Source organism: Polyodon spathula, chromosome 3, assembly GCF_017654505.1.
Source record: "Polyodon spathula isolate WHYD16114869_AA chromosome 3, ASM1765450v1, whole genome shotgun sequence".
Taxonomy (NCBI): Eukaryota; Metazoa; Chordata; class Actinopteri; order Acipenseriformes; family Polyodontidae; genus Polyodon; species Polyodon spathula.
The window spans coordinates 9,208,886-9,235,971 of NC_054536.1; the positions used below are offsets into that span (position 1 = coordinate 9,208,886).

General features: G+C 36.2%; 1 protein-coding gene across 1 annotated transcript in view; it reads right to left on the reverse strand.

Moving 5' to 3' along the window:
* LOC121312623 (plexin domain-containing protein 2-like) overlaps positions 1–27,086 on the reverse strand; it is a 139,817-nt gene that overhangs the window by 92,097 nt on the left and 20,634 nt on the right. Inside the window, exon 2 of the mRNA XM_041244337.1 lies at positions 4,161–4,369. Coding sequence (XP_041100271.1) covers positions 4,161–4,369 — 209 coding nt within the window. The remainder of the gene's footprint in view (positions 1–4,160; positions 4,370–27,086) is intronic.

Genomic DNA, 27,086 nt, shown 5'->3' on the forward strand with positions numbered 1-27,086 from the left:
ATAGGCTTAACAGGAAAGCATGAACCAGATTTTGATGAAATGTGGTATAGCGCAAACGTAAAGGATTGCACTGTCCCCTTCACATTGTGTTGCACAAAAAGTGGAAGGTAAAAGCAGCTCGTAAATCAGGATTCACAATCCCTTTAGAAAAGAGGAGGAAGAAAGTAACTAGAAAACAAAACAAAAAAATCTATGTGCCATGTGTACTTTTCTGAGACTAAATCAATTCTCAAAGATCTGAAATGTTTGCCCACCTGGGCACTGAAAACGTGCTCGTTACAGAAGCCGTTTGAAGGCTTGCTAGTTCAACCGACGGCGGGTCTAATCAAATAAAATTGCGGGCAACAACGGTAAACAGTCACAGTTTTCCTTAACTGTATAAACATAAACATTATTATGTGCCAATAAAAGGAAGAAAGATGAAACATTTGAGCACTCTTGTCTGACAGTGCCAATCATAAAAGTTTTGGAGAAAACTTTTAACTATTTCTAAGAGAATAACTTTCCAGATCCCTTTATACTGTAGCAGCTGTTATGACACATAGGTTTTCCACTGGATGTACTGGGGGTGGGGGGTGGGGGGGTGGGGAATAAAACACACACTACATTCCAAGTCAAGGTGAATGCTGCACACATTGATTTCATGTTTACAGTATGTACAGCCTTTTAATGCGATGTTAAAGGGACCTTTATTACCTATATTTGTGTGACATCACTCCATTAGAAGTAGAGTGCTTCATAGTGTGGTGACTTTCTTGTTGTTTTATTACTGTCTGCTTGCAATAATTATAGATTGTAACAGAATACAGGTGTTCACAGCAGCGCTAACACCTAAAAACAATATTTGAAGCTAATTTTGTTCAAGCCATTTCCTTACGATATATGCATACTCTATTGTAGCAAATTTAATGGTGTTCACGCACGTCAAAGTCAGGGAAAATATAAAGTCTGGTGATCATTCTTTCAGTTATCTTAAATCATTTATCAGATTAAAATAACTAACAGGTTATTCAACAACATATGAGATATTTCTAAAGAAAAGACCTTCCAGGAATGTCCTGTTCCTAATTAGGGGGAGTAAGGCTCATTCACATCAGGCAGTTCTACGTTTGTATATAAAAAAGGTTTTCATACGTTCCACTCAAAAAGACTATGCAAACTTGATTAGTGTTACACATACATATTTGTATTGAGTTTTCAAATATCATACATGCAATCTTATAATACAAACATATTCTCAGATATATAACTTTAAATCTAAACCCACAACCCACACCTTCAGTGATAATTATTACATACTAGGAATAATATGATAGCAAATGTTAATTAACTTTAAACTTTAGAAAAATGTTATAAAAACAGACAACTGTAAGGGCCTCTTTTCATTTTGCAATCCAGCAACTTTGTTTTCAAAAGGTTTTTGCTGACTAATGCAATAAATAAAGTGATACAGATTTTTGTTAACATTAGCAGCCTTATCAGTTAATGACTTGCAATGCTGAATCTTGATCTGCCAAGGTAGTGCCCAACATTCCATGAGGTTTAATGGCGGTAATAAAAGTTAAAAGAGAAAGATAGTTAGAGTACATTAAAACATTGCTCAGAGCCCTTGGCTCGCAATAAAAACGGATCCCTGGCAAAGCTAATTGTGGAATTCCCTATTAATTTATTGGGTAGCTCCATCTCAGTGCTTCAGAATGTAGAAATAGGGGTTCTGTTATTTTTAAATGATACCCGCAAAATTCCTTGCAAAAGAGGCTGTAAGGGCAGCATGTTCTCTATTGCGCATGCTTTTTCTAAAGCATTTCTTAAGCATCTAGGATTTTTCCAAAAAGAACAAATCTGGGTTTTGGGCAGAGCACTTTGAAGTCACACCCTGAGACTCTCTAATTTGATGTCATTATGAATGGCCTTTAAGAAACTGAGTGAGCAGCTATTTTACATTTCAGTTGAGGTCACTGAAATGCTGCGGTGTCTGATGTCCAATGATACGAGTTAAAACTTAACAGCCAACGTAAAGATATTGATTTATTATATTTAAATGCCAAAAACTGCTTCATCTTTAGTCCTCTTCATTATAAAGCAACTAAAAATCTGTAGAGTCTTTTATAACTCCAATAATTTCTGGACTAAATGTACTTCATAAATATATGTCAGCAAATTAAATCTTGCCCAAAGGATTTTCTAAAGAGAGTACTGTTTAGTGGGGTATAAGCTCAGGTCTACAAATTTATTTTTCACACAACACTGACAATAAAGCATGCCTAATTTGCTAACCGCTACTGTGGCAACCACCCACTCAACAAAAACATCAGAAACAAGCCTGGAGTCTACATCGCTCAGCCTTATCTTGGCTTTCACTTCAGAAGTAGACACCATTGTCCACAGTAATCTTCAACAGAGTAAGGGGCTCTGAAGATTACAGCTCATGCTCATCAGTTCTCAAACTACAGCCAATATTTTACACATGATTGGGAATACTGCTGGAATTCTTATTTATTGGATTTCTATCGTTGTTAAAATAATAAAAAAAATGTGTAAATCTTTCTATTTATGATGTGGTGACATGACTAACCAAGAGTAAAGTGGCAATTAACACACTAAGCCACAGGTCTATGCAGAGATGCAATGTGATATGGACATATCAACTTTTACAAGTATAAGTAAGACATGATCGGTACAATCATTTTCCTTTCTGTACTGCTTAGTTTAGTTCATTTTTCCTTTCAGTATTACTTTAGTGCAGTTATTGCACCTTTATTTTTTCCTTTATTTACTTATTTTTTCCAGTAAAACTGTTCCTTTGTATTCACTAGAAGCGGTGTCCAGTCTGATTATTTCAATATAGGTTGGTCCTACATGATTTTGAATTCAAACAAGGTACTACATGATTACAACTTAAACTGGTCCATATACAGCTCAAAGAGCCATCTGCCCAACGTTTGATATGCTGTACTTATCTTTCTGAAGGGCACATATGTTTGAATCAAAATATTGGAGGTATTGATAGGTTTTTGATGGCATGACTTGTTATTGTTTGTATTCAAATCCATGATTTATACTTACATGATGTAATGGTGTTCTCTATCTATCTATCTATCTATCTATCTATCTATCTATCTATCTATCTATCTATCTATCTATATATATATATATATATATATATATATATATATATATATATATATATATATATATATATATATATAGAAGACAATATTTTTACTTCTACTTTTAAATCTGTATTAATTTAATAAATCATAGTTTGATATAAACTTATATTTATATCATCATGCAATGCTGCTGCCTCTGATGATCAGCCTTGATTTGGCCTCCTCAGTGCTTCTGCATGCAATTAATTAATTTTGTTAATTTATTTAAATGTTATATATTTATTGGAGTTAATTAGTTCATTCTTTTCTGCTGAGTCCCGCTGGCATAATCATGTTCGGTCTATTTATCCATTTACTTTCTTTTACGCTTCTATATGTTGCATTGTCTAATTTTAGCTGTTCTAGTACTATAAACTTTACTTAATTTATGTAATGTCCTTGACTGGTGAAGTGCTGTACTATTGGTTAACTAATTTTATTAACTTTCTTATTTCTAATTAATGAAAGGTGGTTCTGAATTATTTTATATAACGTTGTTCGAGGCTCTCCAACATATTTCATTTCATCACATTGTTCACAGGCTATTCCAAAAACAACAACGCTATTTTTACATTAGGTATTTTTTTAGTGGATATGTGTTGTTCTTGTGTTTAATTATATTTTTACTTTTGTTCATGTATTTACACACTTTACATGTACTATTGCAAGTATTTGTAGAACCTGTTCTGTCAATATTACCGTGAAACTGGAAAACAGATTCTTCTCCATGTGTCCAAAACCCCCAAAATATCACCTACAAATCGAATGTATTCTAATACTAATCCGAAGTAATTGTTCTTCCCATTTCCCCATGTATGTACTGGCAAAATACATTCCTAATTTAGATCCTATTGCTGTACCATCACTTTCTTTGTAATTCTTATCAACAAATGTAAAACATATACATCTCGCACATTATATAGCCAATCAATATTTTTTCTTGCCATGTCTTCTTATGTGCACTTCATATAGCTGGATTCATTAACAACATATTGAAAAGCACCTTACCTCAACTTGAGTGTTATTGTCATTGTCCTCTTCTGTAGGAAAGTCTGGGAGCCTCCAAGGGTCTGAGGTGTCCTGGTCTTGACTGGCTCTGTTATTATCCACTGACTTTGGAGAGGACCAGTCCTGTCTTTTCCATCTGTGATTGTAAAGTCTTAAATTCACCTTAACATTCTCATCTGTTTGAGGCAGGAGATGTGTGAATAATACTCCTGGGGAGGGGGGGGGGGGGGGAGAAGAAATATTTATGGAGATGAATAGATAATTGGTAGTACATTACAAGGAACATGGGGTAGTTGACACTGGGGTTTCATAATAAATGAGTTTGACCAGGGTGTCCTCAGTTCACCGTATACTAGCGACCGGCTGGGCACCTGTGGGTCTGCCTGCTTGCAAGAGGCCCAGAGCTGCCTGGTCTTCCAAAGCTGTAGCTTTGAGGTCGCTGCATGGTGGGCCTGCAGAGTGTTGAATGTTGAATCCACATTCTGATAAGCATGAACACCCAGTAATGAGAGTCATTCAGGACTTTGACATCAATGCAAGGAACTAGAAAACCATAAGGAGAAACTAAGGAAATGGAATCATATTATTTAGTTAGACAGCAGTTAAAACAATATTAAAAACAAAGCTGCATAATCTAAAATGTGCCCACTACTTCATACTAACAAAGCCACCAGACAAATAAAATCTAAACAATTCATATGAGACGGCAGACCTTAACGCATTGAAATACCACTGCTTTACATAATAAACTATGTAAACTATTTGATCAATTTCTCTACTTGTGTGCACTGTTCCAACATTTTGAATTTGAATACATTTTTTCTTTCTCCTCATAAAATAAAGAAAATGTAAATAATCAGAAATGTTCATGTCGTTTTGATTTGTACAGCTGTTCAGGTGGAAAACACAGCTTCATTAATCTCACAGGGTTTGCACACCAGGTACAGATTGGGTTATTTCCATTTTGATATGTCCTGAATGTTATCATATAGGATACATCTAGAAAGATATTGGACCAAATGACATAGTGTATGGAAAACACAACCCTTCATTCTTTATTATTCATGTTACTGACATCATCAGAATATTATAAGCAATACATATTGAAATAATTTTTATTGTTAATTGAAGCATACTGTTCAACCACGCTGTTACTATGAACACTGATATAACAATATAGACAGTAAAAATGTTTAAGTGTGATCAGACAATCAATCCTCAATTACTTTTACTCTACCCTTAAGTCACCATTTCAGCACCTATTTTAATATATTATGCAGGCTATGCATGCCTCATACCCATTATCAAATCACTGATCATTTCCCTTACCGAGACATTACAAAGCAAGTCATAGTTCACTGCTTTTTTGGTTTAAGCTGTGTAATGAACTGTATTTCTGAAATACATGAAAAAATGTACAGGGTTCTTTTGATGCAACATCTTCAGCTTTTTCTGTGCAGAGACAAGCACATCTTTTATTTAAGTCTGTAGAGACCATTTTTTAAAATAAAGTAATAACGTAGACCATGACATGTAGTTAACGTGCAAGACACGAATCGACTGTCTATTTCTTACTATATAACAAGTCACTGCAATATTCAACTGACAAAGGTGGTAAAAGTAAAGAGCCTGAGGTGTCTTTACCATCACCAGAAAACCATAAATGATCTGTGCTTTACCAAGCTTGTCTTTAATACAACCTGATTAGAACATGCTTAAATATCATGCTATATATTTTACCATGGTACATCACAGTGAAGGAAGCAAATTTTTAGCAAATTTTGCCAACTCCAGTACTAAAAATAAATGTAGCACAATCTTAGACAAATATGTAAGTGAGAAATCGATCAGTCTCGTTTGTCAATGTGTTATAGTGTCAAGGCACCAAGTTGAAAAATTGTTTAATGTTTTTTTTTTGGTTTATTTGTTTGTTTGTTTTTTTTAAATGTTGTGCAATATTTCTGGTAGCTAATTCAGTGACTATGACTGAAGGGTTATTTTAATTTTTGTCATCCTTCATAACAGTTTTAATATACAATTAAACATAAGTTATTTATACATGTTGCAGAAAGATATATGCCTTAAATATATACAGTATGAACCCAGCTCAAGGCACAAGTCTGCCAGTCAAAATACATCCACACATCTGTCAAATTAGGGGGTCTTCCAATTTAGAAATAACACACTGCAAGTTCAGTTACAAGCACTAGTGATTATTTCACTAATGTTATTATTAGTTAGAATTAACCAAATGTAGACTATTTAGTCTGCTAAATTTTATTCTCAATACAAAAATGATGGGACTCTGATTTGGTACTGTAGCTTTAATAAGAGCGACACGCACTGTGACGCTGCTCACTGCTTGAGCAAGGTTGTGTTTTCGAATGATCTTCTTCAGATCGGGTTCAGGATGAGTGAATTTTCTGCATCACGATGACGGGGTCATTCGCAAAACAACCCCACTCTGAACACAAAAAGATCCAGTAATTAACCTCAACCAGATATGGTCGACCCAATCAGGATGGTGTCGTACTTCAGGTTGAGGTCCTAACACGATTATACTGAAGTGCCATTATGGGCCCGTGATCAGGTTAACGTGATAAAGAGCACACTTCATTTCTTTGATTTACTGGACCTCCATACTATGCAGTACAGCTTGTTAATGGATACCATTGGCTATAATAATAGGGGAGAGATTGAATTTCACTGCCTGCTTGTTTTCATGTCAGATATTTTCAAGCACCACACAGGAACTTGTTTTAAAAAAAGGGGAAAAAACACTGTAAATCTGATGCATTTGACTTATATATATATATATATATATATATATATATATATATATATATATATATATATTTTTTTTTTATAGTTTAAATTATGTATAGTTTTTGTTCACCAATATTCGTCTATGACAAATATCAGATATCTGTTTTCTTGTGCTTTAAACTAGTCTATATAAAAAAAGGATTGTATGAACATTATTACCTTACTTTTGATAATAACATAGATAATTGTTTATAAACAAAAAACTCTTTAGCTCACATCGTAACTGATAACGAATGTTTCTGGTGACTGTTATTTGTAAATAATACTTAGTAGTGTTAGTGAGTCAACTTTGTACAGGACATAAACGGGTTTGTAGTTATAACAAAGATGTGTTTGAAAGACTGGAAGTATTGTAAAGTCTCTCAGGTCATAGAATAACATGTCTGTATCTCTAAGCAGAATACATAATAATAAAACAAATACTTTTTTTTTAGTTGCTGAAGTACTTTATAATGTTCCCCAGAGTGCTCTGAAAAAAGCACACCAATTCCAAGATTCTACTGTAATCATTTTTTTAGTGAATTTTAATAGTCTCAGATTCAGCCAACAAAACAGGTACTGGGAGAGCATCACACTGAACAAAATGATTGGACCTTAAAGTGTTAAATATGTAAAAAAAAAAAAAAATATATATATATATATATATATATATATATATATATATATATATATATATATATATATATATATATATATATATATATATATATATATATATATATATCAAATGTGGTGGTATGGTATGTTCTGCTTTACAACTGCTTGACCTGTCCGTTCTGGAATTCTCCTTAATCTCACTTTGCTTATAGGCCACTGGCAGTCTCTATTACCTTTATGTTTGAGCCTTTAAAATCAAATGGCACCACATATTGGTAGTTTCAGTACCCTGCCCATCCCTATTGGGATGTTTGCCAAACACTGAGACTTGCAGCTCCCTCGGTGAGAATGAATTCCCCTGGCATACTTATTCTTCACCAGGCTCTGTTTCATTCTGTAACAGGAATGCAACTGTTGGACTGGAACTGTTTTTGGCCATAACAGTTCTTCTTTGAGTCTCTTTATTATCCTCTTGGCCTGAAGCCCCCCATCTCAGCCTCCACATCTTCCTCCTGCCTAGATATCTTCAAACCACTGCCAAACCTTGGGCCTGTACCTCAACATGAGCCAACAATTCACTACTTTGTCCCTGGCCACTTTGTGAAGAAAAAAAAAAGTTGAAAACCACCTCTTTTCACAGGGTGCTCCAATTCTAGTGGAAAACCAAATTTCTATGCACTTATGTGATTTTATTTGGAAAGGGGGAAAAAATCCACAGGACACGTTAGGAAACCATGTATACCAGTTGTTGGCACTATCAGATGTTACCAACCAGTGTAAATTGTATTAGTAATTAGAAGTCCACTAAAATAAAGCCAAGTAGACAAACACAAATACAACTCAGAGGTCATGGCCTGTTTGTAAGGTTTTAGTTTTGTCTTCCTAATTAAATACACATGTGGCCTCTCATCTCTGTTAAATATGGTCAACAGCAATAGTACAAATTCTCTGATCAGGACTGCGTTAAAAATGAAAAGGCCTCATACTTGACACTTGCTTTCTATTATTAGACTGGCAGTTTTCCTTGCTGGATTGAAAGGTATATGCCCACCACTAGACTCATCCAGTAATATTAGGTTGTACTTTCTATTACAATTGTAAAATACATTCAGTCAATTCTCGTTAATATGAATTTCAAGGGACCAGTCATTCATATTATCAAGAGTCTAAACCAAATGCCTACTGTCAGTTTTTATTAAAGTTACAGTCACGCTGAAATCAAACTTCAATTACAGAACAATGAAAAGCATTATACATTTTAAAGTATTGTGCAGTTTATTAGAAGTAAACTTTTAAAAAGTATACATTGCAAATGAACAGCACTTGCAATCTGTATGTTGCATTCTGACTAAGGGAATTTTTAAACCCCTATAGATGTCCTCAACATCAGGTATTGACCAAATCGGAAACGCTGATGACCTGAATCCACAGTTTGCTGTTCACAGGCCTGTATTGTTGTACACAGTTTTTTCAGAATAGCTGAAAGTGTTGAAATGTTGAAATCTGCAGCAACATCTTTCTTTGTCTGTATGGTGGTGCATTATCCATCGCTTTCAATGCCTCCCACTTTTGTATACAAGGATATGATGCAAGAGCACTATGGCAACGTGAAGTGCATCATAGGATCTGTTCCCAAAACCACGTTAAAATATACCAGAGAGGCACTGATCCAGATGTTAATACATTTCCCAATATCCTTAAAAGTTCTGCCAGTACTAGCAATACGGTACAGTAGGCATACAGCAAGTCATTTACAGTAGCAAACGCTTTGAAATAACTACTGTCTCTCCAATTTTTTCTAGTTTAGATGTGGTGTAGAAAATGAAAAGGAAAAACTCCAAAAAGCTAATTCATAAAGCAAAGGTCAGTTGCTACAATATCACATGTTAGAGCTTTTAGGCCTGGCCTGTCTTATTCCTAATTAATCTACACAACTCTTGAAAAGCTCTCCTGCTAAATTCACAGCAGTGCATTGCAACATGGTGGTAAAGGAAACAACAGGCAGGTATTCTGGTCTCAAATTCACAGTTTATTTACAAGAACGAGCAGTTCAATAAAATAAAGGCAATAAACAATAACAAACACAGGATAAATAAAAGGGTTTAACATACAGGCAGGTAACACACACAAAGCTAACAGTCTCTGCATGTCCCTCCCCCCAAATTCTGCACCGTTGTTCGCACTCCCCCAATCACAGGCATGCATTCCCATCCCACCACCCATTATCCCAATACACACACATAGTCCACTAATCCCCAATGGGGGCTCTCCTGCAAATGCATATTTGCGATCGGCTGCAGTCCCATTGTCCGCGGGAAGGGGGCCCTTAACTCAAAAACCCGGGCTGGATGTGATGTGAGAGAATGTTCGTAGAAGTGGCTACTCCTATTTGGCAATTTGACAAAAACAGTTCTTACCATGCTTTCCGCTTTGACGATGCCTGTCATGAATTTACGCTTTGTGCAAAAATGTCAACGTTTTAAATAGGTACCATAGAATTCATATTGTAGCCTGAATCCCATGTCAGTCAGTCACTTCTGTGTCTAAATGAATAAATGTTCCCACTTGTGTAAAGTGTTGGCACAGAGCAGCAGGTGCTGGAATGCACTTGAAGGCTAACAAAATGATATTGAACAGACAAGCTACATCTAGAAGAATATACTCCCTTGTCATTTAGTCCAAAGTGTTTATAAACATCACATTACTCTGCAGGGGCCAAATTCACCTGTGAAATGCAGCCTCATTAAAACTGCAGAGTGTGTGAGTTCTTGACAAAACATAGCACATACCTACTGCTTCATAGAGAGCTTGTTAGAAAGCTAGCATGATCCTGTGCCCTAGGTTCATTGCTGTTTCACACACATGTTTGTACAACAGTACTGAAAATAAATATTAAGGTCATTCTTAAATGAGGTATGTATAAACTTAAACAGATGCGCCTATCCTGCAGCAAAAGACACAAAATCAAAGCATGTGAATAAAGCAGGCAGAGGAATCCCAAAACATGTGACCTGAATACTTGACATGAGTCATTTGAGCCACACTTTAATAAGCTTCATTGACCGAAAGATGAATTGCCATTTTGAAATCCTTTTAAATTCCTGAAAATAATAACATTCAAATGTTTTCTAAACATACGTAGAGCCACATCTTTAATTAACTCCTATCTTTTTAAAGATGATAATTCAACAGTAATGTACAAAACTAAGAAACAAACAACTTAAGGGACATTCAGTTGTATTACTTAGATATTTGATACTACTTTTGCAGCTTTGTAAAAAAAAAAAAAACAGGAGTTAATTAAAGACTGGAATAAACTCTTTGGACATTTGGTCCATGAAGTTCAACATAAAATACTGCACTACTTGTTACATTTAATGTGTTCTTGTCTATTTAAATAATAAAACACAATGAAAAATAATGACTGGTTTGGCAAATAAATATTTGGATCGGTTTTGTTATAATAAGATGCATCCGGGACCTCTGGGATTATTTAAGTAACTGAACAGACACATATGGCATTTCCTAGCAGCTTTGCCTTGCACAGTTACAAACTACTGGTCCCCCAATATTGATCCATTACCCACTAGACAGCAATAATTCTTAACTGTAAAGGCGAATGGATCTAATTTTTCTTGCAAAAGCACAGCCATAAAAGCACTCTGTGGAATGAAACTGAGACAGGAGACACGGTATCAACAGTTATGTTGCCCTGTACACACACTAACTTGAAAAATGTGCATGAACTGGAACAGAAGAAAGGGACAGACATGATTTACTATAATTAAATAGCAATGGCAACACTCCTCCAGTCTCCTGTTCAGACCTGGCTGGATTACACAAGAGCTACGCGGGCTAAACAACACATTTAATTGGGTTGTTTTTATATGTGGGTTTTAAACCGCTTAATTACACACACAGATAATTGGCTGTGAACTTTTCAAGCAAATTAGCACCTTCTTCAGTCGGACATGTCTTGAGCTTTTTTAATTCCTCGGTTCCTTATTACTTAGCACAATTCATCAGCCAATATATTCTGCATCTCATGGTCAAAAACTGTTTTTCACGTGCCATTAATTTTAAATAATGCTGCTGTCAATTTAATATTGAACTTGAATATTTCTGTATTCTACACAACAGCAATGCCGAGTGCAATGCGAGCACTGTTTTAACCTCCCATTCCATTCCATAAGAGATGGGCTTCCCTTGTGTCAGGTTTGAGGCTTATAATGACACAGTAAAGAGGGAACATTTTAAACCACTGCTTCATAACCCATATCTCTAGCCACTATGTGATTCCGTTTCCCTGCTTTCACCACTGTGGGTTATTCCGTATAATCTGTGGTTCACCCACTTCCGTCTGGTCACCAGTAAGCACACACACTAAAATTAGCTACAGCAAAGGGGAACATGTACAGAATATAGAAAGATTAATTCATCTGAAGTGCAGGATACTGTATTGATATCTTTTGAGAAATGGGAGCTAAATGAGGCTTAGAGTCAAAATATTTCTCATTACCATGTTTCTTCTTTATTTTTCTTAAACCTATTGGAATGCAATATCTTTCACTCTTTCAGATGCATTTGGGAAAGTGTCTGCACTTAGATGTGCTCTGTCTGTCCTCCCCATGGGCTCAGGAGCACTTCAGTTTCATTGAAGCTGACCTGAAAGAATAGGCACAAAGGCACTGCTGCTAAAAACGCATACACTGTAGGCACACAGGAGGAACATACTCTAAATGCTTTACACCGACTAAAACATACCGCAGCACAAAATAAACAACGCACAACATGACCACAACAAAGTAATGTGTGCCAAACATTGAAGTGATTCCAGATTTCACAAGTTCACCAATTCAATTGTTTTATAAGCTAATGAATAAACGAAAATACCAAACAGGATCTGAACTATATTAATTATTGAACTGTTATGCTTGCATATTGTGTGTTTATGTAAGATACTTGACTTTAAGTTTAAAGCTGCTCTATTAGTGATAGAACAGCCTGTAGGAGCATTTTATAACTGTAGATAATAGGTAGCCCAATGACACGATAATAGGAAAACATGCAACACCTATAAAGAAGTCCCACTGCTACAAAGATAGGATGTATTTACATATCATCTATTTAAAAAAGCAGCAAGAATTATCAGGAGAATTAACCCTTCTGTGAATCATTAAACATACAGTAGCTGACTGAGTTCAAGAGTATCACTTTGTCCAGCTTGCAGCAGTTCAGTCCTGACACGTGACAAGAAAAAATATTTACAGACACTCAAGGTTCACGCAGGTTTCCCTCGCAGGAGGAGTTGAAGGTCTTGCTTAAACCCTAAAATTGAATCGGCATGTTTCCTCAACTTCTAACTTGCTGTATCCTTAAATATGACTGCCTTATTCACCTCAATGAAAATGTTCATTTTCAGAAAATTTCTATTAAAACAGCTGCTTTAAGCTGCTGTGTAAAACAATCTTGCTCAATTTTACACAAAATCAGAATAGTTTAGCCTCATGTACAATAGTCATCAGAAACCAGATATTATTGTCTTAGCACATAACATTGCAGAGGGTAGAGTTAACAACAGGCACACATACTTCCTTCCTTGAATCTTTCTGTCCACTCTCTCACTCTGTGAATTTAACATCCATCCTTTCTTATGTTCTTATGTTCTTACTACCAGCAGCACTAAGGGGTACAAACTTCATACGTGAGCTATGTTGTAGGTCTGGCAAGCAAGACAAGCATGTGAGCACTGTGAAGAAGCAGTTCCTCCAGTCCCTCTTTAATATCTTCTCTAGAATACAAGACTCCTTTTTTTAAAGGACCGTACAGTACATACACATTCCATCTATTACTTCACCATGAACGTCATGATTCTCAACTGCAAGTCTTTGATTGCCCTTCAACACTGTGGTAATCCTGTCCTTTTCAATGAGTCACGGGTCATCGATTCTTGACTGGCAGAAATAAGGTACGTGTATCTTCTCCAAACCCTGCAGCAAGTGCTTTATATATATTTTATATATATATATATATATATATATATATATATATATATATATATATATAGATATATATACTTTAGGTAGGCTATTCTATCGTCAAGATGAAAATATCCTCTAACTTTAATCCGAATGGACTGCAGATGTGGATTCTCCAGTGGGATGTCAGAAGTGCAGGAGGAGGCCTCATCATTAAGTTGTCTTTTAAGACAGTTTCGATTTACTTTTGGTACCTGACAAAAACCAGTGCATCTGACTCGGTAGTTTAGTAACATTTCCAGTCGTTAAAACAGACCCATCCCAGTATGTATAGTTTTTTTTTTTAAACTCAACTAAACCGTACTGCCGCACAGAGCGCTAACCTGAGGCTGACACGCCCCCGCCCGTTCGTTCAATTGCTTGCTCGCCCCCTCCCCCCCCACTGCTACCCCAAAACAATGTCCCGATTTTGTATTTTCAAAAGTTGTCAGGTATGCTAAACTGATGTAAAAAAGAGAAATAATTTACAAGCTTTAAATGAAACCTATAAATCAACAAACGAATACATCACAAACATACTTCAATGTAGCCTAAAGTTCAAAAATAGGTTACTGTACATTGCAAAATAATCCACTAGTCTGCATGAAGTAAAACATGCTGAAAGTTTGCAAATTCACTTTTCTCTTTCTTTGGTAAAGAAATAACACACAATAACAGTGAAACAACGATAATCCAGGTGCAGTGGTGTTTTATTTTATAATCCAAATCAATTGACCATGGTAAATAATAATGAATGGTAGTACACAAGGCTGTGTACTACACAGTGTAACCCAGGGGTTCAGTCCCGAAACAATAAACACAATATTAAATACACACACAATATACAAACACACGGTCCAAAGTGAGTGGTGTAGTGCTTGTAGTGGAAATACAATTTATCGTGAATCAAGTGCAGTGTTGTGCGGGTTTTGTGCTGGTCAGTAGCGACAGCTCCAGATCGTGTTAGTCGTCTAATAACAACAAACAAGTATATAATTAGACACGACAAACAAAACACTCACGATACACAATACGGTTCTCCTTCCGGGTTAGCATTAACCATAACAAAGGGACAGATCACCTCGCAACATCCCCTTATATACCATCAATCATGACCCCTTGGTTAACGATTGCAACCACCCCCCTTCTAGATGGCCGACCTCCGCCTAAGCCTGGGAATGAATTGTCTGGCCATCCAGTCCAGGGGACTATTCCCTTTACACAGCACCCTCAAAGGTGGGGAGGGAGATTTATCACCAAGAATCATTATGCCTCTGTCACACCTCCGCACAGGAGTCAGAAACATTTGTGGGGGTGTTCTGAAACGCCTACAGCATATAATAATATACACCATTACAGTTCTTACAGTGGGATAAATGTATAACATTAAAAACAAACTATTGTAGTAAAATCCTCCTGACAAATATTTCAAACATCTGAACTCTCTCTTTTTAGTATTTCTATTTACCTTACAAATTAGTGTTCTCTACACTGCCTGGTCAACAAAATTGAGACTGTCCTTACTAGTTCTTGTCTGACAGCACTACCTGTACACAGGAGATCTGAGATATTGTTTGCCATCAAATTACAACATTCCTTTGAAAGCCAAGTTTGAATACAAGTTTTATTATATATACCCCAACATTCATTATAAAGTGCAATCTTCAGCTTTTCAGTATAAAACTACCATTTGTTTAGAAATGACCATTTACTAAGTAATTAAAAAGAAGAAAAAAAATCTGAAAATCTTGCACACATACAACAGGACACCAACAGATCATTTGTTTTGTTACAGATTCCCAGGAAGAAAAAAAAAAAAAGTTTGCAGCTTTAAAGCAGCACTTAAGATTAATAGTGTTGAAGTGTCCTCTGTCCTGGAACGATACACCTGTACAAGCTGATGGACAGAAGGGTCAGTCTACAGTAACTGCATTTTCTAATACCTGCTGCATAATTTATAGAAGCGTTTAATGCGTGCAGCAGCCTTTAAGTAGGGCTGTTGTGTATCATGGGAATACCGGGCCCCGTTTTCCTTTTGGATTACATAAATGTGTGATGTGTGTGTTTAAATCAGTGTCCCCATTCATGTTTTTAAGGAGTGTAGCTTTACACTATATAGGTTGCATGCATACTCAAATAGCATTTTGACTCCCATGGGTGTATTGCACTGCTTGCCACACAGTTAGTGTTTTAGCTCAGTGCATCATAGCAGAAATTGGCTGAAATAAGCTACTCTTGATTTTGCCACATTGTGCTAATTTCTGAATTTATAAACAATGAACAAAATCACACTTTCACACATACGCTGACCTTTTTGATGCTGTTAATTACATTAGCTTCTGCTACTGTATTTACCACATAAAGGTGAGCACATTTGTGCTTCAACATTGCTCACTTCAGCTGGATTCCAGAATTAGTACTAGTATAACGTGGAGAATGCAATTTCTTAGACTGAGTTCGTTCTGCATTCTGTTACCATAATGATGTATAAACTCAGTATAAACTATTTTATAATAATTTACTTCTGGAGTGGAAACAAATGCTTAGTTCTAAGTGTAAAGCTGTCAGCTGCTAATGTGCATACATTCTGTATGTACGCAACCTGATCAGACAAACTGAACTGATAATTGATACCTGGACCTATTATGTGACAAAGTTTAAGACAGAAAGGACAGAATGTCAGCTGATGATAATGGAACACCCCTTGGATCAATAAGCAAGTTCAGTTCATGAATCCCATTAGCCGCGATCAGTTGTCGGTCTTATTTTTAAACATTCATTTTTTTCCATGCCATGCCATGTATTCACACTGTATATCAATCTTTCATATATCAACTGAATTCGTAAATAATATTGGAAAAGCTAGCTCTCTCTCTTTCTCTCTGATTGTTTGGCCAATGCCTAAGAGGTGAGGTTTGTCAGCTGACTAAAAGGCAATCCTAAGACTATTTAAAACATCTAACTTATTTGTTGACAAATTGTGAATGAAATAACTCCTGCCCTGAGCAGAGACAAACAAGGAAGACTCCATCTTCCGCCAGTTTTTTCCATAGAGACTAAAATATTTTTACAATAATTGCAGCCAAGGGGATTTATTGATGGAAATGACATGACAAGACATTTTCAAATGATTAATGAGACATACTACTGTATGTAGCTAAGGAAAGAAACACAACAAATGTTGTTCTGCAGTGAAATCTGCTTGGTGATTCCACTGGCATCACAAAATAAACAAATAAACATTGCTGCTTTGAATTGCCCCCATATTTACCTTCAGCAGAAAAGTGTATTGCATTTGGACTCTGAGGAACTAGACATTCAGAAACCTGTCTTTTTAAATACGTTTATTACAAACCTTTTGTCATACTTGTAAACTAATCAAAATTGTAAACACTCTGAGAAGATATATAAGTTGCTAGGTATTTCCCTTTAGTCTGTAATTTTGTATCAATTATACACAATTACCAGTGTAAAAAGCAATACTTCCTCAGGTACTGTAACAAATTAATTGACATATTACTAGATAAAGCTAGCTGAACTGCATACTTTAAAAAAAAAAAAAAAAAAAAAAACATGAATAGCACAACAACAACTAAATAATAATAACAACAGAATTGGAGATAAATGGAGATAGTTGGTATTTTTTGTATAATTGTGAAAACATGCATTCTAACATTCAAATTCGTTATGCAAATATCTAAAACTTATGTTTTCAAATGTATATGATCATATATATGTCATATTTGACACATTAAATGTAAAAATTCTTTATTATATGTAAATAGGTCAACATTTCTATGAGAGACAAGTAGATATTATTAAGAGAAAGACGAACATAAACTATTTCAAGATGTTCTGTTTTGACAGGAGGAATATTAGACATCTGCCATGGGTTATGGTTACATTGCATGGAGAGATACTTAAAGTTTCCTCTTATACATACTTAGGCATACAGGATGATGAGCATCTTATGTTTAACCATCATAATGAGGACCTAAATTAGGTTTCCTTTTTAGGAATATTGTTTTTTTCTCAGTCTACCAGACTAAAGGTAGTGACTGCTGCTACTATTCTTCCCATGCTTGATTACAGCGACTATATCTACCAGTTTGCTTCCAAGCAGTATTCACACAAATGGCATACTAGAAGTATAAATAAATACTTTGTGGGTTTTTTTTTTTTTTTTTTTTTTTTTTTTTTTTTTTTTTTTTAAGTACTGTCAAGTGTCCCCAGTTGCTCCCCTGGCGAGGACACTGTCAGGTTGAGTGTGGGGGTTGTCATGCGATTGGGAGCAGCTAATGCAGTTGAAAAGGTTTGATAACAATAGCATCATAAAGCAGGTTAATAAAAGAAAGTAATAAAGCAGCCCCTGTTCTGCCTCATCTGGGCTACGGAAACAACCGGGGGCTTTCTTTTTGCAGACTTTGCCCCCCTCTTCCAAGAGTGGATACCAAAGCAGGAGAGCACAGCAGGTCACAAGACTTAAAGCACAATGTTTCGGTGCATTAAGACACAAAGCTTAGCGGAACGAGTTGTGGATATTACTGAAAGCACAAGGATTTAGATTGTGAGAAGCTTGTTCCACTGTATTACGGCTTCGTTTTAACATGAACGTGGAAGGCATGTTTCATCAGAGTGTCCAAGAGTCCGTCTCTGTCGATCACAGACTCTGCTTGAACGGAAACAATTCTTGCACAATAAAGATGGTCACAAAACACTGTAAAGCAAGCTCAAAAATAGTCACATTTTCTGACAGGAATCAAACTACCGTTACAATATACATCCAGAAACAACATAGATACAGAGTGCAGAGGAGTTTTATTTCAGTTTTATACCAGTTAAACGGTTTTAATCCTTTGCACTTTCTTCCGAATAGTGCCCTCTGTGTAAAGCTATTCACATTTTGAACATGCATGACCTGGGTTGACATGCCTCTAACATTTATACTGCTGCATGCACACTACAATATTTGTAAAGAAATGAGGGTTAAATAACCTTGTTAGTTCCATCTCATCATAAACAGCTTTCTAACATCAAGTGAATAACTGGCTTACAGCACACAATACATTGGTTGTTTCATAAGAAAATGAGAAAGCTTTATAACTTTCAGTGACAGTAAGAAAAGGTTCATTTTACTTTCGCATTACAAACTAAAAACACTATAAAACATTATAAAAGGCAACAACAATTTGTAAGCTAATGATGTTTGTCTTTTTAATGTCATATGAATTAAGAATGCAGTTGAGGGTTACTGTGTAAGAACAGCAAGAGGCCACCGATACAGTATAATCAAAATGAATACGTCTCTGATAAAAGTGCATTTTTTGTTGTATTCTTCATTCACACTAAAGGAAGCTTTGTAAGTAAAGGTAACGTCCTTATTAAACATTGTTAGAGGATTGTAAACCCACTCAGAATTAGCTTATCTAGCATATATATGCATTAATATATGCAAATTAGGACTGTATCAAACATGTAATCTAACGAGAGTCTAGTAATAATTCTGATGCATAGCATTTCCTTCATATAAATCCGGGCTGCCACATTTTATTCACTTTGTCATTTTCTGACCTCTACCCCAAGCTGATCACCTCACAGCTGTAAGAGAGGAGTAAACGGAAAGCGATTGCTTTCACTGAATCTAATTCCGGTGAGGATGAGCGAAAGTCATTTCTAACTGATGACTGTTAGAAATGGCACAGAGCTCCAGATCTCACTGTCCACTTTCCACCAGACCGAAGAAAAACAAACGAAACACCCGCATTCAAGCTCATCGCGTCTGAAGGGTAGCGTTAACAGGATTTACAGCGCTGAGGTAATGTAGAGGGTTATGGGTTATGCGTAATGCCTTGTACATTCCAAACATTGCACACATAGCTGGCTGTAATCTACTGTCTTCGCCAAGTGTTAAGTAGTGACTATTTAGACATGTCTCTCTACTCTGCTGAAGGAGACTGGCTACTTTTGTTGTGGTTTTTTTTTTTTTAAACATAGTGCATGTTAGCCTCCAAATCTGGAGAATGTATCTCACACAAAACACTGCAGCCAGAACTCTCACTTACAATCCAAATCAGGCCTTTTGTTCCTTATATAAGTTAATTACATTTACAAAAATACCATGTGGATCAGGTCCTTCCCGAGCAAGCTACTTAATCCTGGGCCCTAGTTATACACAAAGGTCAGAGAAAGCTGTTATATAGTATATTCCATGTACTATATATGTTTTTACATAGCACACTGATCTTGCTCACTGTAGAACATGAGATTCTGTGGAATCATTAAGCTTGCATAGTTCCCCAAACAATCTTTAAGCCTGTATGGGCAGACCATTGCAAAAACAAACTGTTGTGGGATGCCACAGGAATATGCTGGTTGTTTGTCTCCTGACAGTAGAACAAATAATGGAAAATAAAGACTCCTGTCATGATGAACTATACTCTGTTTTGTTCCAACAAAGTCTGCTTCATGTTGAATGTTGTTAAGTAATTATAAACATGATGCATTTAACCACAGGAAGCGGATTAAAGGGTCTGACAAATGAGAGGGAAAATAAACCCACCCACACGCGTACGCACACACACATACACTCAATAGAAAAGTACTGTTATCAGCAGCATGTTTGCTAAAAAAAAAAAGCTACCCTAAAAGCAAGGGTACCATAACTGACTTGCATATTCTAAATTAAATGTGGCCAATCAGACTTTTTTAATTTCTAGACCTGTGGACCTTGAGCAGTTAAAGTAAAATAGATGTGACGCTTTCCAAAAGACAGACCGTGTCTATGACGGAACGGGAATAGCTTGTACTAAATGTTTGTCTGTGGCTCAAGCCTTACAAATGCCCTGAGGGGGAGAATGTATTTCTTAAGCACCCAAAAGAAACCATAAGCTGTCAATATTTTGACTGTGTCTGGCAAGTAAATACCTCAGCCCTTGTAAAACATTTTTGTGTCATGACTCACTTCAGCGCTAATATTCTTGGGACATTCACTGTCTGAGGGGAAAACTTTCAGTTTTGAACAGTTTTGGGTTATCGATAATTGCTCTTAAAGATACTAATAAGCTGGTGTTGCTCTATCAGTAGCTTGTTCTTTAATTTCATGTGTAACTGGTACTAATGTGTTATCACTAAGAACCATGTTGTCTTGTGTTCTGTTAAAAAAAATGAAAAAGTCATGGATTTACTTGTTTGGTCTGCTATGCCTGTGATAAACATAAGGTCTCAATGCCTTTCGACTAACCCTATTGAGCTACACCAGATTTAAATACAAACAAATGGAAACAATTACCCTCTACAGTATATCAGCATGCATTTGCTAATGTAGCGCATACTAAAAACAGTGCAGTCTGGGATAATGCGGTAGACACATTTAAAAATAATGTATGCAGGGGGGGTGTAGTGAAGCTCTGAACACCACACAGAGACAAGCAAACAAAACTGCAGACTAACACAACTTTACAACTAATTCAGGACAAGTCTCACCCACATGCACATCTTTAGTTTGTAAATAGAATTTACAAACAATCATATTCCTGAAGGTTTATTCAATCCACACCTGATACGATAAAAGAAGAATCGGTGTAAAGTAAGCTTCTACAGGCAACAGTACCAAGAATGGTATTAAAAACAATTTGTTATCCCAGTAGAAAAACTGGTGACACCTTCACAAAACCTGCAGCCTGCCACCCTGTGTGCTTGGGAAAGAAATTGCCTACTTATATTAGATTGTATTTGGAAAGCACAAAATGAATGGGCCTCAAAGGGTAATCCATTCTGTGTACGACTTTATGATAAAAACAAGCAGTTTAACCACTGCACAAATGATCCTGTCTCTGATCCAGACCCCCCCCCCCGTCACTAAACCACAGTAAATGAGCAGAATTACCAGGTGGCAAAGGAAGCCACACTGCGTGCAGAAATGAAGCAGCAGTTGCTCTATTCACTAAGCTAATTATATGCACATTTGCAAGTTGTCGAATTGCGCAGAATTATACACAAGGTTTACCCACACTTTATTACAGTATATAAGGATGCTCCAAAGAAAAGGTAAGTACGGTTCTGAGTTTGTCACAATGGACAGGGTATGGTGGTGGGGTGTGTGTGTGTGTGTGTCTTGCTTCACCTAAAGACTCACAGCGTCCAGCGGGATAGTAAAAGCGCAGAAAGTAGTTGTTAATGCAAGATTTATGTTTAACTCTTCTAATCAAATAAATGTTTGTTTGTTCAACTTGATCTTCTGATTTAATTTGTATTAGAAAACGATTGAGTGCAAACAGCCAATCAGATTCCAAATCTAGCAAGTTTTTATTTTGCATAGATGCCCTCTGGAACGTTGAAGTGCTTACCTGTGAATTACATTTTTAATTAATCCGCCCATAAATACCATCTTTTTCCCTTAACATTCTAATCTAAAATTAATCTGATTACATAAAAAGCTACTTAAACATACTTTCTGACACTGGTCTAGAGACAACGGATATCATGTCTGCGATAGGATATCGTAATGAAGGCTCATTACGTTAATGTTAAGGGAAAAAGATGGTATTTATGGGCGGATTAATTAAAAATGTAATTCACAGGTAAGCACTTCAACCTTCCAGAGGGCATCTATGCAAAATAAAAACTTGCTAGATTTGGAATCTGATTGGCTGTTTGCACTCAATCGTTTTCTAATACAAATTAAATCAGAAGATCAAGTTGAACAGCAAACCAACAGAAAAGACATGATTGGTCCACAATTCTGTCATCAGTTGGATCCAAACAACACCCTCCCTCAAAACCAGCCAGTCAAACTGCCAACCCTGTTTCAGTTCTTTCCGCACCAGCCAATCCACTAACAGCCAGCTTGAATGAGGCCCCGCCTCCAACAACAAGTCTCTAGTCTGACTCAATTTACCACACAGACAATTCAGCAATTGTACATGTCCAGTTAAATTACAAGAAAGAGTAAGACCCCAATAAATAAATATGTTAGCCAAATAATAATAATTTTAATAATAATAATAACGTTTTCTCTACGTATATGCCATTTTTATATTCTAATTATGTTTGGGACTATTTTTTTTTTCAAGATAAATATAGGTTTTAAAGGTTTTTTTTTTTTTTTTTTTTTTTTTTAAAGAGAAAATAAAGAAATAAATTGTTTTCTAATAGTGATAGAGCCCTCTCGATGCGGGCTCCACCGTGTGGTTAGATGACCTTGAAATTTGTTAGCGCCCTCGTCTACAGCTCGAGACGCATAACTCCAGTCACAGTCATCTACCACACGGTCATCAAGCACTTGCTCAGTCAAGTAAAAGTTCACTAAAACGAGACTTTTTGAATGTAAAGTGATGTTTGATTGCTTGTATTTATGTCTGCACCTCAACTCTCACTGTACATTAATTTATTGGACCTTTACGGTTTCCATAATTGTCTTTTGTATATTTTAAAGCTATTTTAAACATAGCCTACTTAAATATCACACGTACATGGTGACTATATAAATAAATTAACATAGCTAGAAGTATTGCACATACACCTGCCTCGTAATCTTTATATACGCAGGCTGTTTGAGGATGTACGAGTACATTGTACCACTGTAACTCGAGCAGCTAGTGAAACGATCTTTAAAAACGTAACAAACTTTTGCTGGAAACGAGTCGTTTAAAATGGTCTGTGTTGGCGGCAAAAAAAAAAAAAAAAAAACAAGCAGACAAAACAGATTTTTTAAAAACAACCTCGAATGGCAATTTCAGCAACATTTTCGAGTTTTATCATTCCCATAGCCTATTTTGCTGTCTTTAATCCTAAAATATTAAACACAAGAGATCAGCCATTGCATTCTGGGAGATGTAGTTTTCTGTCACTTTAAACTACATCTCTCAGTCTCAACTGCACCTGCAGTGTTACATGGGATATACGCTCCCCTCTGCTCTTTTACCACAATACCCCACTTAAATCTTTTTACAGCATATCATTTTTGTAACGTTTCAATCAAATGTTATGATACCCCTTAAACTACAATTTGAAACAGTTGCTTGTTGTAAACTCTGTTTCATTTTAAAAACAGAGTGCTGCATGACATACAGAATAGAAAACAACAAAACATCTGACAGAACTTGTCCAGCTGCAACGCTATTGCCATTAGCAGGTTTACTGTGAGTGTAATCGTCAACGATTTGAACTGATGACTTTTGTCATAAAACAAAATGTGGAAACTGTACAAATGAATTCATTACAGATGTTCCACTGTACAAGGCATAATGGGTGGAGATTATGTATCTTTATTTCCATTTTAAATTTATGAGTTTTACTTGCCGTCAAAGAAAAAATGACTTAATATTACAAACTTTAAAAAAATTGATGCCATACAGGACGATCTTCATATGTGTTTTTATGAGATCTTTTAAATACTTTTATCAATGCAGGCTGCAAAACCGCAAAATCTATGGAAAGTCTGAAGAGAGCCAAAATGTACTGTTTAGATGGAAATAATTCCTTGCAAGAAGAATGGTTTCAGAATATAAATATTTGGCACCATTCATCTGCCAAACTTGAAGAAGTAAATTATAGAAGCAGGGAAAAAAACGGTCTCACTTTATTTTAAGGGCTGTTTTTTGTTGTTTATTAACTGTTAACAAACATCTAATAAACATGTTAATGTACATTATTTATTTTCTGTTAACTGTTAGTTAATAATATATAATAGGCCAGCTAAAACTACAAACACCAGAGCCCTTTGGATGATCAATCAAACACCACAGCCCTATGGATGATCAATCAAGCATCAGAGCCCTATGGACGATCAATACCCAGTCGATCACATGCTTGAAATCGGTTCAAATTTTTACTGTAGTAATTTTTAACAAATTTAAATCAGGTTTTTATCAACCCCAACCCTTAGCTAAAAAGTAACAATGTTTGTTCGCAGTTAATAAACCAAAAAAACAGCCCTTATAATAAAGCATGACTAAAAAAAAACTGTCAGCAACAACAAAGGGAAGATTTATGGCTTTTGAAAAATCTAAGTCATAATGAAGAGTTAAGCAAAATGTAGAACTAATAAAAAAAATGCCTCCAAGCAAAGAGCAAAAAAGGGACAAACAAAGCAATGCCAACGTTTGTTTGCTTTGAAACCAGGATATTAGAGCCAGTTTTTTTTTTTAAATGATTGAAGAAACATGCTACTTGAATCATGAAGATTAAAAGTATAATGAAGATTTTTAAACAAAGCATATCGTTTACAATAGGAGAAATGTTGGTGGTTTCCAAACAAACACAAGCTGATGTTTTACAGAAACATCGACTGTTGGTAAATGAAGAGGTCAAGAAGAGGCTAATAAAATAGCAATGACACAGTTCTGATAAATGTACAATACACCTTCCCCGTAAATCTGAGACAACATGTAAACAGCCAGTTCTGTTGTGCTAAAAATAAGCACCGAAAAATGGAATTAATAAAGCCCGAAAAACAGAAGACCCAAATATAATGTACCACTTTGAGTACCGCTCTGGCTAAAAGTGTTGCATCATCCTGTAGAATTAACAAACGTTGCTTCATAAAGTCAAATTAAACTTGCTGAATAATGTCACGTTACATACCGCTTTCCATATACTTAATGAAAAAATGACAGAAATTTAAAAATGTGACATTTCATAATTTATCACAAAATACTGTACTACTATTATGGCTTCTGGTACTTTCACTTTGTAGTGTCTTTGATTTTAAATAAAAGATCTAAATTATGTTCATATTGTTTTTTTTTATTATTATTATTTTAAATGTTTTTTTTTTTTTTTTAATTATGTCTCAATCCTAAAATTCTAGTGATGCAAAGCGTTTGGCCAGAGCTGTACAGCTGATCAGTTTAAAACAATTTTCCAATACATATATTTGGTATTGTAACCATATACTAAAATCTGTGACATATTCTCAAAACCGAGTCCTCTGTTTCCAACAGTACTTCAGAAGTACAAAACAAAAAACTACTTTTAAATGCAAAATAAATGTGTGTGTTTTAAGTTTTCAGACTAGGTTTGTTTGGACTTCCTGCAGTCTAGTCACAAGACTGAAGTGGTGGTTTCAACAGAGAAACAAGTGGCCAGCCAAGAACCTGAAGAGAATACAGAAATGCTCAGCAATGAAATGCAACAGACCCAGTTAGAGTTACAGAAATCCATTCTGATGTTTCGACAGGTAGCAACAATCCATCTGTGTAGGTGTGGACAGAAATCTCTGTATACGCTGTGACAGAGAGAGGAAGAATCCAAGCTGTAAATCTCCCTCCTGACCAGAAAGGGCGCTGTGTAAGGTGGGCAGTATGCTTCCCCGTAGACTGGTTGACTCGATGGTAGGCAGAAATCAGAAGTTGGCCATATTGGCGGAAGCGCATAGTGGCACTTGCACAAAATGAATCTCTTACGATTGGCTACAGGGTAGGCACCGATTGGAGAAAGCCTAGTGCCAGGCTGATTGCAGGGAGGAGTTGGGTAATACAAAGGTGACGCAGCTACGCGAGTGCTCCCCTTTACGCTGAGATTGTACAAACCAGCCGGAACCTGTTTTTGTTTTGTTTTTGTCTTGGCAGAGGAGTAACTCAGAGATCGGGAGCTGCAGCCATGGAGCCAGTTCACAACCACTTCTCACAGCCTCAATGCACAACACAGCACATCACAGACCCTCACACCACTTTCACCTGGATCACAGAGCACAGTTTCGTGCACAGAGGATCCTGGTTATTGGAGTGTTGTTTTGTTTTGGACTGCAATCTGCCGTATTTAGATTCCACCATACCATTGCTGGTATAGGGGTGACTTGCTTTTCTTTTGTACATTTAAAATAAATCCAGATGTTTTTGGGAGTAATAGTGTTGTTTGTGTTATTTGCCATCACACCACTCATCACCCTTTCATAATGCTTATTCAGTAAGACAGATGGCATTTAGATTTAGAGTGATGCAGCAGCACATTGTATTGGAAGAAAAAAATTCTGAACAAGATGGATAACAGGCCATTGGAAAAATTGAACCCTTTGCAGTCCTATGTCGGACCAGGTCCAACATTACAATTTTCCCTTTCCAGTTCGATCAAAAAGACGTAAAGCACTCTAAAAAAAAAAAAGGGGGGGGGGGGGGGGGGGTGTGGGGGGGGGGGGGGGGGGGGGGGGGGCGTGTGGGTAATAGAGCTAGCAGCTGCACCAGGGATAAGATGGACACAAACAAAGGAGATAGCATCCTGCACAAAGAATGCAGAGCTTTTTTAAATAAAATAATGACTTGGATCGCATTATTGAGGAGTTTGGTGATAAAACGAGTGATCAGGAGAGGATTTATTAGTATATACGTCTATAAAGAGGTATGTGAACAATACAGTGAACAAGGGGTGAGGCTTGGCTGGAGATGTAGTACTGATGTTCGTTTGCCATGCAATGCATTTTAAACCTGTTTTACTCTGGAAAAAAAAAACAATTTTAAACAGCGCGTGTAAAATAAACAACACGTGTGAA